The following is a 14,504-nucleotide window of genomic DNA, read 5'->3' as shown; positions in this document are numbered from 1 at the left end:
AGTTTAAATCTGTTAACTTTCAGAATCTGAAAGTTAACAGATTTAAACTTCTGAATCTTGTTAGGGATGTTTGGGATGAATTCAGTAATTGACGATGGGCTTTGTCTAACACTGTAACGATGAAGTTGTGATTCGCTCCTCTGACGGAGGGGCATCGTATCTGAGGCCAAAAACTGGCAGGAACATGCAAAACATGTTGCTTTTAAACAAAAAAAAAAAGGCAATAAAGTCGGTGAAGGGAACACAATGATTTGGTCTTGATTTAGGACTACTCTTGGGACTACACTTGAGAATTGATCATCTTGACTTGAAACTGGACTTGGTACTAGTTGTTTGTGACTTGGGGCTTGACTCTGGACTATTCCTGGGAATGTACAGTGGGTTTCAATAGTTAATGAACCAGCAGCTCTTCCTTTTTCACTGCTCTGTTCAGGAAACAGAATCCGAAAATTGCTAATTGGATGGTTTAGTGTGTCATGCGTTAATCTCCTCGGTGAAGCTGCAATGTTTTATTTTATTTAGTGAAATGCAGTTTTTATTCTCAGACAGTAAAAAGAAGTGATTATTGGTGACAGCCGGGCTTGCAGCGGGCAGATCAGATTCAACACACACATAAACACCTGCCACTGGGGAATGAAATCCTTTGCAGACAAACAGATGAAGATAACCATCAGTGGAAAATAATGAAAAGGAAGATCAGTTTCATTCAAATCCTGCACACGTCAAATTGAAATAATAGCTTGTGGCAGTGTGAATGCAGACACACACACACAAATGTAAAATCATGCAAATGTAGATTTCTTTTCACAGAAGGAAAAACATAACACACACGGACACATAAAGATACACGCAAAAAACACAGGCAGCAGACCAGTCCACTGTGTAACCCCAGCCCCCCTCCCACACACAAGCACCTTGAGGATTTAAATCTCCTCTTTTCTCTATTGAATGTCTATTGAATGTTTGTCAGCCTTAGGTGATGTTCGGTGAAAACATTTGTCTGTTTCCCTTAAACCCATATGGAATACATATGGAAACTACAGTCTGGTTTTTAGAATCCTTGTTTTGTAGTTTGGTCCAAACAAGACAAGAGTCTTATCAAATGTGTTTGGAAGAGAAGATGAGGGCAAATGTTAAAGGATAAGTCTTGTGATATCCAATATATTCATAATTTTCCAGATCCCATGTAAAATATATCTCATTCCTCTGTGCCATAGAGTTCAATTGTTGTACAACTATTAAATACTACTAGAATTAACTAACTTTATGGATTTTTCATAATAGTCAATACATACAATAACAGTACAGAACAACTGATAACCTGTACAATATATTTGTCCAATCGGCCAACCCTTCTGTGTATATCTTTCAAACACAAGTACAACCCACAGAGCCTCACCTGTGAACAGGTACCAGAAGTTGTTGGGTTCTATGGCCTCTTGGTCTCCACGGCGACCAGTCTTCCTGTATTTGATCTTGTAGGCTGTGATGATGCCGTTCTGGGCGCTACGTGGTGGTGGCTGCCATGACACCTTGATGCTCTGCAAGAAAATAACAACAGAAAAAACAGTAAGTCAATAAATTAAGCTGCAAGACTGAGGACTGAGGACATGGACAGATAATGAGACAATGGGCCCTCAGGCACGGGTAAGTAAAAGCCCCCCACCCTCCTAAGACAACAACAAGTGCAGCCGTTGTTGTGGTCGTTTCTCGTCTCTTTGCAGTCATTTTGCATCTCTTTGTAACAGTTTTGTGTCTCTTTGTGGGCATTTTGGGTGTTGTTTTGTGTTTCTTTGTTGTCATTTTATATGGACTATTTTTGAATATTTTCAGTAAAGAATATTTTCAGTAAAATATTTAGAAAATATTTTTAAGGTTGCTTTGAATTAGTTGGGTAATGCGCCGTGGCCATCTGCTAGGGATGCTGGGTATTGCGCTCTCAAGTCACAACAGTCTATTGACTTATGACTTAATTTAAAATACAAAATTAAAAAGATACAAAAAAATCAAGAAATAATTTATTATTTCTGTGCTTGAACCTCACCAATTTAACTGTAATATATCCTGAAGTAATAAAAACAAACCAACTGAAACAGAGTATTATCTTTACAATGATACCATGACCGTGCGTATGATCTCTAAGGATTTCAAATTATAAACAGTTTTTTTTAAAGCTCTCTATAAAATCATGACAGAAATGCAGTTATCAAATGATAAGACAACAACCTTTAACACAAGAGATGAATGCAGTGTTTTGTTTGAGCATGTCTCTGTTCCTATCACAGCGAGGTGTGAAAGCAGTCTATAAATCTGACTAGCAGTCGGCGAGTGGACCATCGAGTTGTGTTGTGTTTCTGTTCTGTTCAGATGAGTGTGAAGTCAGGCTGCTGTCCGTGTTTTTCTGCAGCAGCTTGAATTTCACTGCGTGTTTGTGTGTACACGTATATATTCTATACATGTATGAGTGGGTGTGTGTGTTTGAGTGTGTGAATTTTAATTGCTTTATTTGCATGTTAACAACCCACCTCTGACACACACACACACACACACACACACACACACACACACACCAGATGTTTACTCGGCCCCCAGTGTGCTCTGCTCTGTGAGGAACCTGCCATCAACCATTCTGCTGATATACTCAGTATGACCCTGTGTGTGTGTGCGTGTATGTTAGGTGGGCTCAAAATTAATAAATTAAGTTTAATGAATTAAAAAGGGATAAGAAGATTTGATTCATCTCTCTCTACTGTATCCACCTCTCTCTACCTCTTTTTCTTTTTTGTCTCATCATATATTATCTCTTTGACAGCTTCTTCGTCTAGTTGCGTATATTCTTTTCTACTAGGCTACTTCTACTACTGCTGCTAATGCTAACAATTGACCATTCATTCCAATAACAATTGGGCAACTGTGTCTCCTTTCCTGTACCTAAATATGCTGTGTGCTCGTCTATGTTGAAAAGACATTTTTAAGACCACATTTTGAAGACGGTTAAAAGTTAAAAGCAAAATATATAGTCACATCTTAAGTTAGCTAATGTTAACAAACCATTTGCTAGCAACCTAACAATTTATGTAATCAAGGTTTTTAGCTTTTTTTAGCAGATGTAACTAGCTAGCTAACAATTGATGTAGATCATCTAGCTAGTATGCTAGCCTGTTGCTAACATTAGATATGTGACTATAAATGTCACTCTATCTTTCAACATAGATTAGCCTAGCTCATAGCATATCTAACTACAGGATACGTACAGGAAAGGATAAAGTGGATTTGGTAGTCTATCTGATAAAATAATCTGATTAAAATAATGTTAGTCAGTCTAATTTCTACTATATATTAGAGCCATATTTGTGCTCCATAGCAACTTAGTCAGAGAGAGAATAATTCTATGAGCCCAAAAATGTTGTTTTGACCCCTATTAATAATAGCATGGAGCTGTTGTGTTGCTTTAAGACTGGTTAGTTAGTATATGTCATATATGTTTCTACGACACCCACGCATGCTAGCATGTGATATATATTCTTGACAATGGTTTCACATTATTCTATTACAGTAATGCACCAAGGAATGTAGCAATGTTCCAACCAAGGCAAAGACGAGGAAGGCACCTATAAAGCATGAATGTTAACAAATTGTTTCAAAAAGGTTTCAAATTTGTCTAAAAATCAGCTTTGCCAAAGTTTTATGAGGACGAAAATGTATCTAACACTATTAGACCTCAAGGATTCACACTGTTGGTGAGAACCAGTGAATGTATCCATCTCTGTGTATCACAGTAGGTGTGGTATCAGACACCTGCCAGCAAAACCTGTATTTGCTGTTGCTGTGGTGAAATTTCCAGTAACCGTGTGAACTGAAGTGGATTGTCATTTTATACAAAACACACACAGCTCAGTACCAGACGGCCACTTACACATGTACAGATTGTATCACACACATTCACACATCTGTTGTTGGTGTTATATTAGCACACACACACACACACACACACACACACAAACACTCAGAGTGATGGTGTGTGTATCCCTCCATCAGCTGTGGTGTAAGTCATCAGGCCAACGAGCAGTTTAAATATTCAGCCAGTGTTACTGTGACGACGGCCACAGAGGAATTAATTAACATTTAGCTGCACCTGTTCCCTCTGCTTCTCCTCATCCTGCTAATTGATTACAGCAGAACTGATTACTGAGCGGGAGGAGGGAGAGGAGAAGAGACGCTGAAGGATGGAAGGAGAGAAAAAGAAAGGGACAAATTGAAAAAATGTGTGTGTGTCGGCCAAATTCCTCCATACTCTGTCTCTCTCTCTCTCTCTGGTCGGGCGTCACCGTGCGCTTCATTAACTAATTAGCTACTTTGACAGGTCACAGTTGGATGTGAGGTCTCCATGGAAACGATGCAGAAGTTAAATTCATGTTGGAACAGCTCCCACAGAGACACAAAGAGGCAAACCATCCATGAAGGAGGATGACACCACCACTACCTGTAGTCTCTAGGGGAAGGGAGATACTCCTTCTCCACCACAACATCATCAATGACTACTAAAACCTTGCTTGAATGTTTTTCATTAGACTGTTTTAATAATATCACTGTAAAAAATTATATTACTGCAACATTTACTGCTATAATTACAACACTGCTACCATTACTGTTATTACTGCTGTTAAGACCTATATTGATGCTACTACTACTGTTATAACTACTGCTGCTGCTAATATCTCTATTTCTGCTGCTGCTACTGCTATTAGTGCTGCTGTTCCTTCTCGTATTACCGCTGCTATAACATCGATCAATGCTTCTGCTCTCGCAGCTGCTAGTAGTGCTATTGCTACCACTGCTACAAGATACAAGATACAAATACTATTCCTGCACATATTATTGCTGTTACTACTATTGTAACTGATGTGAAAACTAGTGCTACTAGTAGTGCTGCTATATTCTCTATATCTTTAACTGATGATTGTAAAATCCAACCTTTTCTTTTGACTGAATTAAAATCAGGCCAACTGGATTTATTCAAGTATTAGAGTAAAGTGAAATCCATTCACCTGCGTCCACTAAGATTTATATTTCTGTTAATGGCTGACATCAGACCAACATTGTTTAATATTAGTTGGAGTCCACTTTCCACCTGCTCCTAACAAAACAGCTGAACCAGTCTTCTGTGTTCATTAAGTTGTTGAGTTTCATCTCCTTCAAAGTGCTCACAGAACTAAATGGGCTCCATGGATCAATTAAGCCAGTTTCAGATGTTCTTTCTTTCTTTGTGTATATTAGAGGTGAAGTGGCCTCAGGCTGTACTGTAACACTGACTCATTTCTCTGTTTTTTTTCTGTCTGACTGGAGCAGAAAATGTCGGGAACAGAAATCCCTCCTGCAGCTGCTTTGTATTCAGATGTAGTTGACATTGTAAAGCAGCAGGGCAAGCGAAGCCGTGGCCTCGTTCACAGCCTTCAAACACGCAGAGAGCCTCTGTCTTTTTTAATTTCCCCTCAGAGGACACAGGAAAAATGCAAGGAGGTCTGCAGAAAGCTGATGAAGAGACAGTAATAAGTACTGATAATAACCAAAACGACAGTGATAATCACAGGAAACAGAAGAACAAAGACAATACTGCTCATACTTAATTGAATAATAATAATTAAATCTCTGATACTACTGCCGTTGCCACAACCATACTATCAATAGAAACACTGCTACTGCTGTAGATGTTACTGCAAAAGACATTTCTCTAGCTTATGATGCATTGTCCAAAAGTAAGTAAAGTACATTATTTATCCGTTTAAATTGAATGTCCTGATGCTAAATTAACAGGGTGTCCTGATAACTTTGCATAGCTGCGATTCATTATAAAGTGTGAAAGTTATGTGGCTGCTGGCTAAGCAAGGTAGTCCAGGCGTATGTCTTCCCAGCACCATTTTCCAGCTCCTCCTGCTGGATCCTGAAGCATTTATAAGCCAGATGAGCTATATAATCTCTCCAGCTACCCCAGGGTCTCCTACGAGTTGGACGTGCCCAGAAAGTCTCAGAAGAAAGTTCTCAATGAGAACTTATTTATCTTTTTTTGGTTGTCGCAGTGGTACAAAAACCACCAGTAGCTCCTGTTGCTGAGGCATTAACTGGTACTCTTAGTTAGTTTTAGTATTTTATAATCTTTTGTTTTACATGCTCTTACCAATTTTTCTAATTTTTTTTCATTTGTGCACACTATTGATATTGCCTTATATATCATTTATTGGTGTTATTATGCCTTTTTACTACTATTTCAATGTCCTTATTTCCTGTTGATGTTCTGTGCACTTTAACTTGCACAGCACTTTGGTCAACTCTGGTTGTTTTAAACATGCTATATAAAGAAACTTGATTTGAATAAAAACTACAAACCCCTGCAACATGTGTTTCCCTATTATTGTCCAGGTAAAGTTAATCCATCTTCCAGCCAACCACAATAGAGAATTGTTGTGTCATGTTGAGCGACTGTGAAAAAAACTGAGGCTTTGCTGGCGAACTGATGAGTCCGTCAAGAAACCGGCCATTTTGTAGGCCCATAGGGAAATGAATGTGGGTGTTTTGTCGTGCATCATATGCCGCCAGTGTGTGTTGCCCTTTAAATGTAAACCCTGACCTTATGCTTAATGAAAGCGGAGCTCCAAAAAATGTGTCAAAAATTCTGAACCTGTTCCGGGGCCTGACAAACCCTCAGGCTCACGGATCTGTTACCCAGACTGGACTTACCTCGCGCTCTGCATACAGGAGGAGTTATTTAGAAACTCCTGTGTTGCTGATGCGGGACAGACCACTTCACCAGTGCATTTCATTTAGAGGTAAGTCAGTATTATTGTATTGCTGTACTTTGAGTCTCTGTAATGCTGAGCAGTTTGTCCGATCGATGGGTGAGAAAGCTTTGAGGAAAAACAAAACTTTTAACTGAATGTGGAATTAATTCAGCGGGTTTCTCTTCTGTGTCTGTATGCTGAGCTGCAGTGTGAGAGCTGCATACAGAACACCTCATCCACCCTGTGACCTACACACACACACACACACACGGGCCAGGTGAGTAAACACTCCCTGAATTCAATCTGTGATTGTTTGTTCATGTCCTCTGGGTGAGAGCTGCAACCACATTGACTGGGTGTGTGTGTGTGTGTGTGTGTGTGTGTGTGTGTGTTAATGTCCTCTGGGTAAAAGGAACAATCACATGGAGGGCAGACTTTCTCTATTTGCTCTGCAATACAACATGCAACATCATGCTGCACCATGCAGTGTGTAATGTGTATGGAAGCGTGCAAATAAACAGCTGTTTGGTTTTAGGATGATACATTCACAAATACTCATGGAGGCGTGTAAGTAAATAAAATAGAAATTATTTTCAGGTTGCTGTGATCTAATTATAAACTAAAGTGGCCAACAGTGACATTCAAACACAGTGGGAGGTGCTGTCACTCTCACATTGATCAGCAGGCCTTTAATGTGGGGACTCACAGTAGATGACAATTAAATGTTTCCTTTTCAGGGTTCCCACTCTTTTGAAGAAATCATTTTCCAGGACTTTTCCTGGAGTTTTTCTTGACAATATAAGACGGCACTTGCTCAAAATGGTGGTCAGCGTTTATGGGACTCACTTTCCTGCCACGCTTGGCAGGGCAGAAATAACAGTTCCAATCACGTAGAATTCGTTTTATTTCACAAAAAATGAATCTTCTAACCTTTTAGCCTGTTTAAAAAGAGGTAGTATAGGTGTTTGTTGCACATACAATTAGCAATAATCAACAAATGCAAATGTGTTCATTAATAACAGGCCGTATGCTTCAAGATGTGACCATCATTTTAAAAATAGATTTGACGCCAAAAGTTCTCTCCAAGTAGCATGAACTTATCCAACCAACAGTCGAGTATCAAACTAAATACCCACCGGGATTCATGTAATCTGAGTGAATGGCTAAAATACAATACAACATTTTGCAGGACAACATTGATTATTTCCAATATATTTGGTAATTTTAGTCAATATCCAGGTGTTTCCATGACTAGGAAACTACTCTCTACATTTCCAGATTTTCCAGATTTTCCAGGTTTTCCAGGACGCGTGGGAAACAACTGTTCCAAAAAAGCTAATAAAAAAAATAAGCCAGGAAATTTAAAAAATGCAACTTTGTAGAGCCAAACAGATTTCTATATGTTAACAGAAAAAATAAATCCTTTGATTTTGGAGGCTGGAACCAATTATTTTTTAACATCTGTATTGATCATTTAATTTTCTGTCGATTGACAGATCCATTAATCAACAAATAGCTTCAGCTCTACACAACATACCTCTGTTTGAAGTGCTTTTCTGTCAGGGAAAGTCCCCACAGACGTGCTTAAGCGTTACCATGGTTACCAGATGATCTTGCATAAATATATATATCACTCAAGGGTGTAATCTCCACTGGGGATGGGGGACTTGTCCCCCTTACTTTCCAGAATGCTATAAATGTCATTTGAAGTAGGGTAAGTGCATAAATAATACAGAGATTCTCATAGAAATTCCATTTCTTTTTTGTTGGACCACCGTTTTTTATGGAAAGCACGATAATCTGTTTCAGCATAATGTGTTATTTGCAATTTATATACACTCAGGGAGCTTTTCTCTTTCTTTTGGTTGAAAACCCAAGAGAGAGCAAGCATCATGGGAGATGTAGCTGAATTAAAAACCAATCATCTTAAAGTGAGGTGTTCTGCAGCAGATGCTTAGTAATAGACAGAAACCCTCAGAAACATTCAGAAATGTTCCACGGGGGAAACAAAAAGATGTTCTGGGATCAAAGTCCTGACGTCCTGACATCCTGGTCACAGGACCCTCCCTGTCTACCGCTCTGACTAATTAGGAGACATGCTCCTGATGAGGTGGGCGGAGCTTCAGGTGAAGTTGGAGTGATGCTTGATTCAGAGGAGAAGACGCTTTGAGGGTGAAACTGAGCTGATGAACGACAACAAACTGATTATTATGTTTCTGCTTCTGTGTCTGAGGGTGTAATCATCCCGTTACCACGACGACTGCACGCAAAAACATCGGAGCAGGGGAATCTGGGATGATTAACAGTAATTACCTGCTGTTCAGTGACATCATCACAGGTGTGTGACAGAGAGACGGAGGCAGAGACAACAGCTGGGATTTCAAGCTGGAAAAATAATGTAATGAATGAATGAACAGAATCAATTAATGAAAAAAGTGACTGACTGAACAATGGATGAATGAATGAACGAAAGAATGAATAACTAAAAGTGTGATTGAATTAGTGAAAGTATAATTATAGTGCGTGTACTAAAATCTTATATTGCACATATTTAACTGTGTGTGTGTGTGTGTGTGTGTATGTGTGTATCAAAGTTCAAACTGGCTGAAACTTTAAAATCTAAACTTTTTTTCTTTCCTCTGACACAAAAAAGGTCACGTCCAGCGGCTCTTCATGGATCAGAGACTTTCCTGGAATAACTCTGCGGCTGGAGAAATGAATTTGTTATATCTCAATGTCAGAAATACAATTCTATTAAACAGTGATAAAACCCCAGAGGACGTTCTGTTCTGTCATTACATGTTACAGAAATGACCAGGGGCCTCATTTATAGAAATGTTCTTAGATTTATACTTGAACTTATTCTTAAAGTGTATAATGGTATATAATATCCATAGGTATGTTTTCATTAGTGTATAATCACCTGTATATAATAAGAACTGTTGTGTTTTCGTTACCTTAGAATGAGTCATTTTTATCTTCAGTTTGGGGCCACTGTAGTTTCTCCCTTGTGCTTAGAAATGGAGGGGGAAGTGAGTAACTTGTAATCTGCAACCGCTAGATGCCACTAAATCCTACACACTGGACATTTGAGATAATTTCTGATTCCGGCCATGTAAGTCACTTTGTAAATTTGTTTTTAAAAGTGTTGTATAAATAGTAAATAAAGTGAATATGTTTATTATTATTATTTACAACATAATGCTAGCACAAATGAGGGTTTAATCAGGAAAAGGGAATGGTTAGCCTCGTTCCCAGTCTTCTCCCGGTAAGCACAGCTACAGTGGAGACTGAGCCTGTTGTAGATGTTTTTAACATTGATGAAAAGTAACATCTAGTGGGAATCACTGTCAACTGTAGCTTGCTAGTTTTCACTTTCAGAGTGGAATACGAACTTAACAGAAAGATGGGTCCTCCAAATATAGAATGTTATAAAAGGGACAGGCAGGTCAAACTGCTAACCGTACATAATCAATACTGGCAAAAAAACGTGTTGTATTAACTTCCGTAGGATACACAGTCAGTACCATGCTAACAGCTCATCTCATAGAGATAATGGCTCTCACATGTGAGTCAAAGGTTGCCATGGGAAACACCTACAGACTTGAAGCTTACTGTTTACAAAAATTGCACAAGAGCTGCATTAATGTTACACTATAATTGTGTCCAAGAGTGCAGTGAACAAACAGAAGCTACAGCTCCAGAGTCCTTATACAGAGGTCTTCATCTTTTACTGACTTGGCACAAAACCATGTCTCCATCTCTCCTAAAGAGAATTCTTCAAATTCCTTTCAAAATAATATATATAATAATAATGCTTTTATTTTTGGTTAAAATGCGAGAAAATGTGTACATCAGAGGGGTAATATGTCTGTGTGAAAGGAGAGTGAATGCATGTGTGAAGACCATGAATTATGCCTTGCACGGCCTCTCATAGACATTAACTGAAAATTTTCATAATGGACTCTGTGAAACCTCATTTCATGTCCCCAGAAGTCAAATGAACACTTCACACTGAGCTCAGCTGGACCTTCACTGCCGGTTCTTTTAATTAATGTTTAAATGAGTCTCCAGGTTCTCACAGTAACACAGCTGACTCCTGCAGAGACTCACCAGGAGGTTTAATCGCTCCAACAGGAACCCTTCAGAAAGCTATTCTTAGACCAGCACTAGAGCTAAAGGTTCCCAGAATCCACTCCTGGTCCTGACTACTCACAGCCACAGAGATAGTGACCCTTGCCGGACTCTCAAGAGAATTCTGGGTAAAAACCCAACAGACTGACATACTGTAAACTCTTGCTGTGTGTTCAACCAAGCATTCAACACACACACACACAGACACACACAGTAACGCTCCACTGACTGGAGGAAAGTTGAAGAAATGTCAGATTTGTCTGAAAAGTTGGTTTGACAGCAGAAACTTGACAGGAGCAGAGAGATTCACATTTTCTCCTTCAGCAAAACGCTGCAGAGAAACTGAGGCTGGACCCACACACACACACACAGACAATGCTTGACTGTGTGTGTGTGTGGCAATTAAGCAGTGAACAGGATGCTGCAGGGGTTCAGTAGAGTTCGGAGTTCAGTTGCAGTTCTTATTGATTTTTTCATTAAAAAAAAAAAAAATGTATTGTATATTTCATTACTATGGCTGCTAAGACTGCTTATCTACATGCTTTTAAAAGGTCCAGTGTGTGACATTAAGGAGGATTTACTGGCAGAAATGAAACATAATATTCATAGGTATGTTTTCATTAGTGTATAATCAATCGTTGGGTTATTGTTACTTTGGAAAGACATTTTTTGTTTACAAAATGAGCGGCTCCTCTTCTAAAGAGTCCGCCATGTTGAACCACCATGTTTCTACAGTAGCCCAAAACGGACAAACCAAACACTGGCTCTAGATAGTGTCGTGTTTTCAAATTAAGTTAAGTTTGCAAGCTACATCAGGCAGTCAACTCGAGTCCGTTGCTATATTCACATGGGTTATTCTCACTGCAACATACTGTACATCCAACACATCTACTGTATGCAAGTAATTATCATCACTCCCCTTCTCCCTGTGGTGCTGAGCTCTGTCTTTTCTAAAGGGGGAGTGACGAGGTCAGAGCCAAACATTAGTGTAGTACAATAATCCATTCCATGTGAGACGGCAGACTGAAATCAAATGTTGGCTAATGCTACTCACTTAAAAAGAAATTGTATCTTTAATTTTATCTTTGAAAAATGTTGTCCTTGATGATACTGATGATGAACTGACTTAAATCAAATTTCGTTTTAAGGGACAATAAATAAGGTAAACTATTATAGTTTTCTTTTTAGATCTTTGGAGCCTCTGACTTACACAGATCAAGAAATAGAGGCTTTTGGACAGAGACCCCTGTATGACCCAGGATGAAGGACCCAGTTGTCTCCAGCGTCAGCACGATCTCACTCCCAAATTGTCAAATATGGCAGTTTGGTCAGTGTTCCTGTGCTTCAAACTAGAATGCTGTAGGTGTCCCTCTAGTGTAATTTCCAGTGTGACATAGTATAAAGAGTGAGAAAGTCAGCATATGGAGGTGGTTGGGATGGATGTGTCACATAAACACAGGACTTTTACCCAGGAGTCCACTGTTTGTGTTAACATTACATACTAGATTGGCAACTATCAGCCAAATAAAGTCACCAGTTAGTTAACATATTTGGCCGAAAGTCACCAACATTGTAATTTGTTAAGCTGGAACACTGGCAAGCCACGGGATCGCAATTGTTACAGCTGTGGCAAATTGGGATAAGTAGCGGACCAGTTGCCGTTTTCTACTACAAGACTGCTGGTGTTTGCAGTCGGGTGACTTTCTCCTGTGTGGTATTGTAATCTTGGGCTGTGAACAGAGGGATACTGAGTAGCACTGCGTTTTAGACAGTGCTTGTGCTGGGATGCTTTCCCGTTTTTAAAAAGAAATACTGAGACAGCTCACCAGGTAGACGGTATATAAACAATGTAACTCAAACACACTACAAACTTTTGTCTGCTTGGACTCATTGTTAAAATCTAGTATATTTCCTCCTCACGATTGCTACTCAGGGTATTGTTAGAACTAGTGAATAAAACATTTATTTATCTTAAATAAAATAACCTTTACTCTCATCCTGATCTACAGGGAGGTCAGAGGTCAGTTGTGGAGCTGGCAGGGCCTGATGAAAAACACTTAAGCAGGGGTTTAAACTTTAAAACCACCTACTGCTTTGGAATGTTTGGCATTCAGCTTTCAATTACTTTATTATATACATGTATTCAAAATAGATGTTTGGTTCAAAGAAATATCCCTCTTTTTTAAGCTTGCATCATGAGGCTTCAAACTGTCAAGCAGCTCTGACATCACTGATCAATCGGCCCTGACCTCAGAGCCGATCAGTAGAGAAATATCAATCACATGCAGGGAAATAAGCAGGCAGAAACTAAATGAGGTCAGCTCTCCACAGACAGTCTGAGCCTTCTCTTTATGGGCATAAATTATGAGCTGTTCACAACCACTCTGGAAACGTTCATCATTTTCTCTGCTGCTGCTTCCTGAGCGGCCGGAAAAAAACTAGAAAACTTCACACTGACATCTGAACAGGTCAGATCACTTCAGAAAATTGTTTTGTTTTAATTGTGATCTCCATTGCTTCTCTGCCTTCAAATATCTAACCAGAGAGCAAAACAGTATCGTGTTTCCAACCAAATGTATCAAAGATTTTAACCAAATTTAGACCACAGTAATTTAGCAAAAGAAAATCTGAATGAATGCTTCCATCCACTAACATCCACTACCACGACAATTAGGAGTTGGTTCATAGAGATAAGCGGAGGAGAGCGTAACAAGATGATGTAAAAGCTCAAATGGTAAAAAACAATGCTGCCAGGGCTGCCACTTTATGTTCAACATCCAAAAGTTTGTTCAAACAAGGTTAATTTTCTAAGTGTAATTACGTGAACAACAGACCGCTTCAAGTAGTTTGCCTTGTGATCCAGCCGGGGGCGCTCAACTATCAGATTGACCTATGGCATGCCTTACTGACCTGTCAGTAAACTAAGCTAGTAATTGCCGTCCTGACCGCCGTCCTGACCAGAAAATCGCGACACCAAAGCATCTGAGAAGCAGTGTGCTTCTGTCGTAACAAAACTGTAGACTTGCTAATGACTGCTACTATTCGGCACACTCAGCTTCAGCAGGCCACTTGCCAGAAGCTCGTAAAAATTCAATCAACGATTAGATAGGTTTATATGCATGCATATGCAGACATGTAGCCCATTTATGTAGTAAGAGCGAATTTCTTATCATTTTGTAGTCTTTACGTTATGTGTTGAGTTTTGCAGTTTCCATCAGCCTTCTTTAAGCACGCTGATGTGAACACAGCTATTGTGAAACAGGAGAGCATAACAATTGACAAACAGTGTCATCTGAATGTCGTCTCTGAGCAACCAGTGCTACCCAACCTAGGTGCATTATGGTTAGACAAAATCAGCCATCATAGGAGGCTTTTTACCCTTTAGATGAAGGTGTAAAATGCATAAAAGAAAAAGCAGGAGCATCAAAAGTCCCCTTGTACATTATTAGTTTAAAAGTGTTGTTGCAAAGCCGGCTGCTGGAAGGCAGGGAAACGCTTGAGCTGCCAGAAAAAAGCCACGCAGTGATAATGTGTAAATTGTGGAAGCCAAATGAATATGTTTCCTTCTGCACTAGTGTTGCACGGTGTACCGAT

The 14,504-nt window shown here is 39.3% G+C and overlaps 1 protein-coding gene across 1 annotated transcript in view; it reads right to left on the bottom strand.

The window, feature by feature from the left end:
- The window catches only part of LOC118332819 (netrin receptor DCC-like), a 210,084-nt gene that overhangs the window by 69,630 nt on the left and 125,950 nt on the right, over positions 1–14,504 (bottom strand). The window contains exon 12 of the mRNA XM_035668249.1: positions 1,400–1,541. Within this exon, the coding sequence (XP_035524142.1) occupies positions 1,400–1,541 (142 nt within the window). The remainder of the gene's footprint in view (positions 1–1,399; positions 1,542–14,504) is intronic.

Source organism: Morone saxatilis, unplaced genomic scaffold (assembly GCF_004916995.1).
Source record: "Morone saxatilis isolate NCDOM2014 unplaced genomic scaffold, NCSU_SB_2.0 Contig21, whole genome shotgun sequence".
NCBI classification, from domain to species: Eukaryota; Metazoa; Chordata; class Actinopteri; family Moronidae; genus Morone; species Morone saxatilis.
This window is presented reverse-complemented; position numbering and strand designations above follow the sequence as displayed.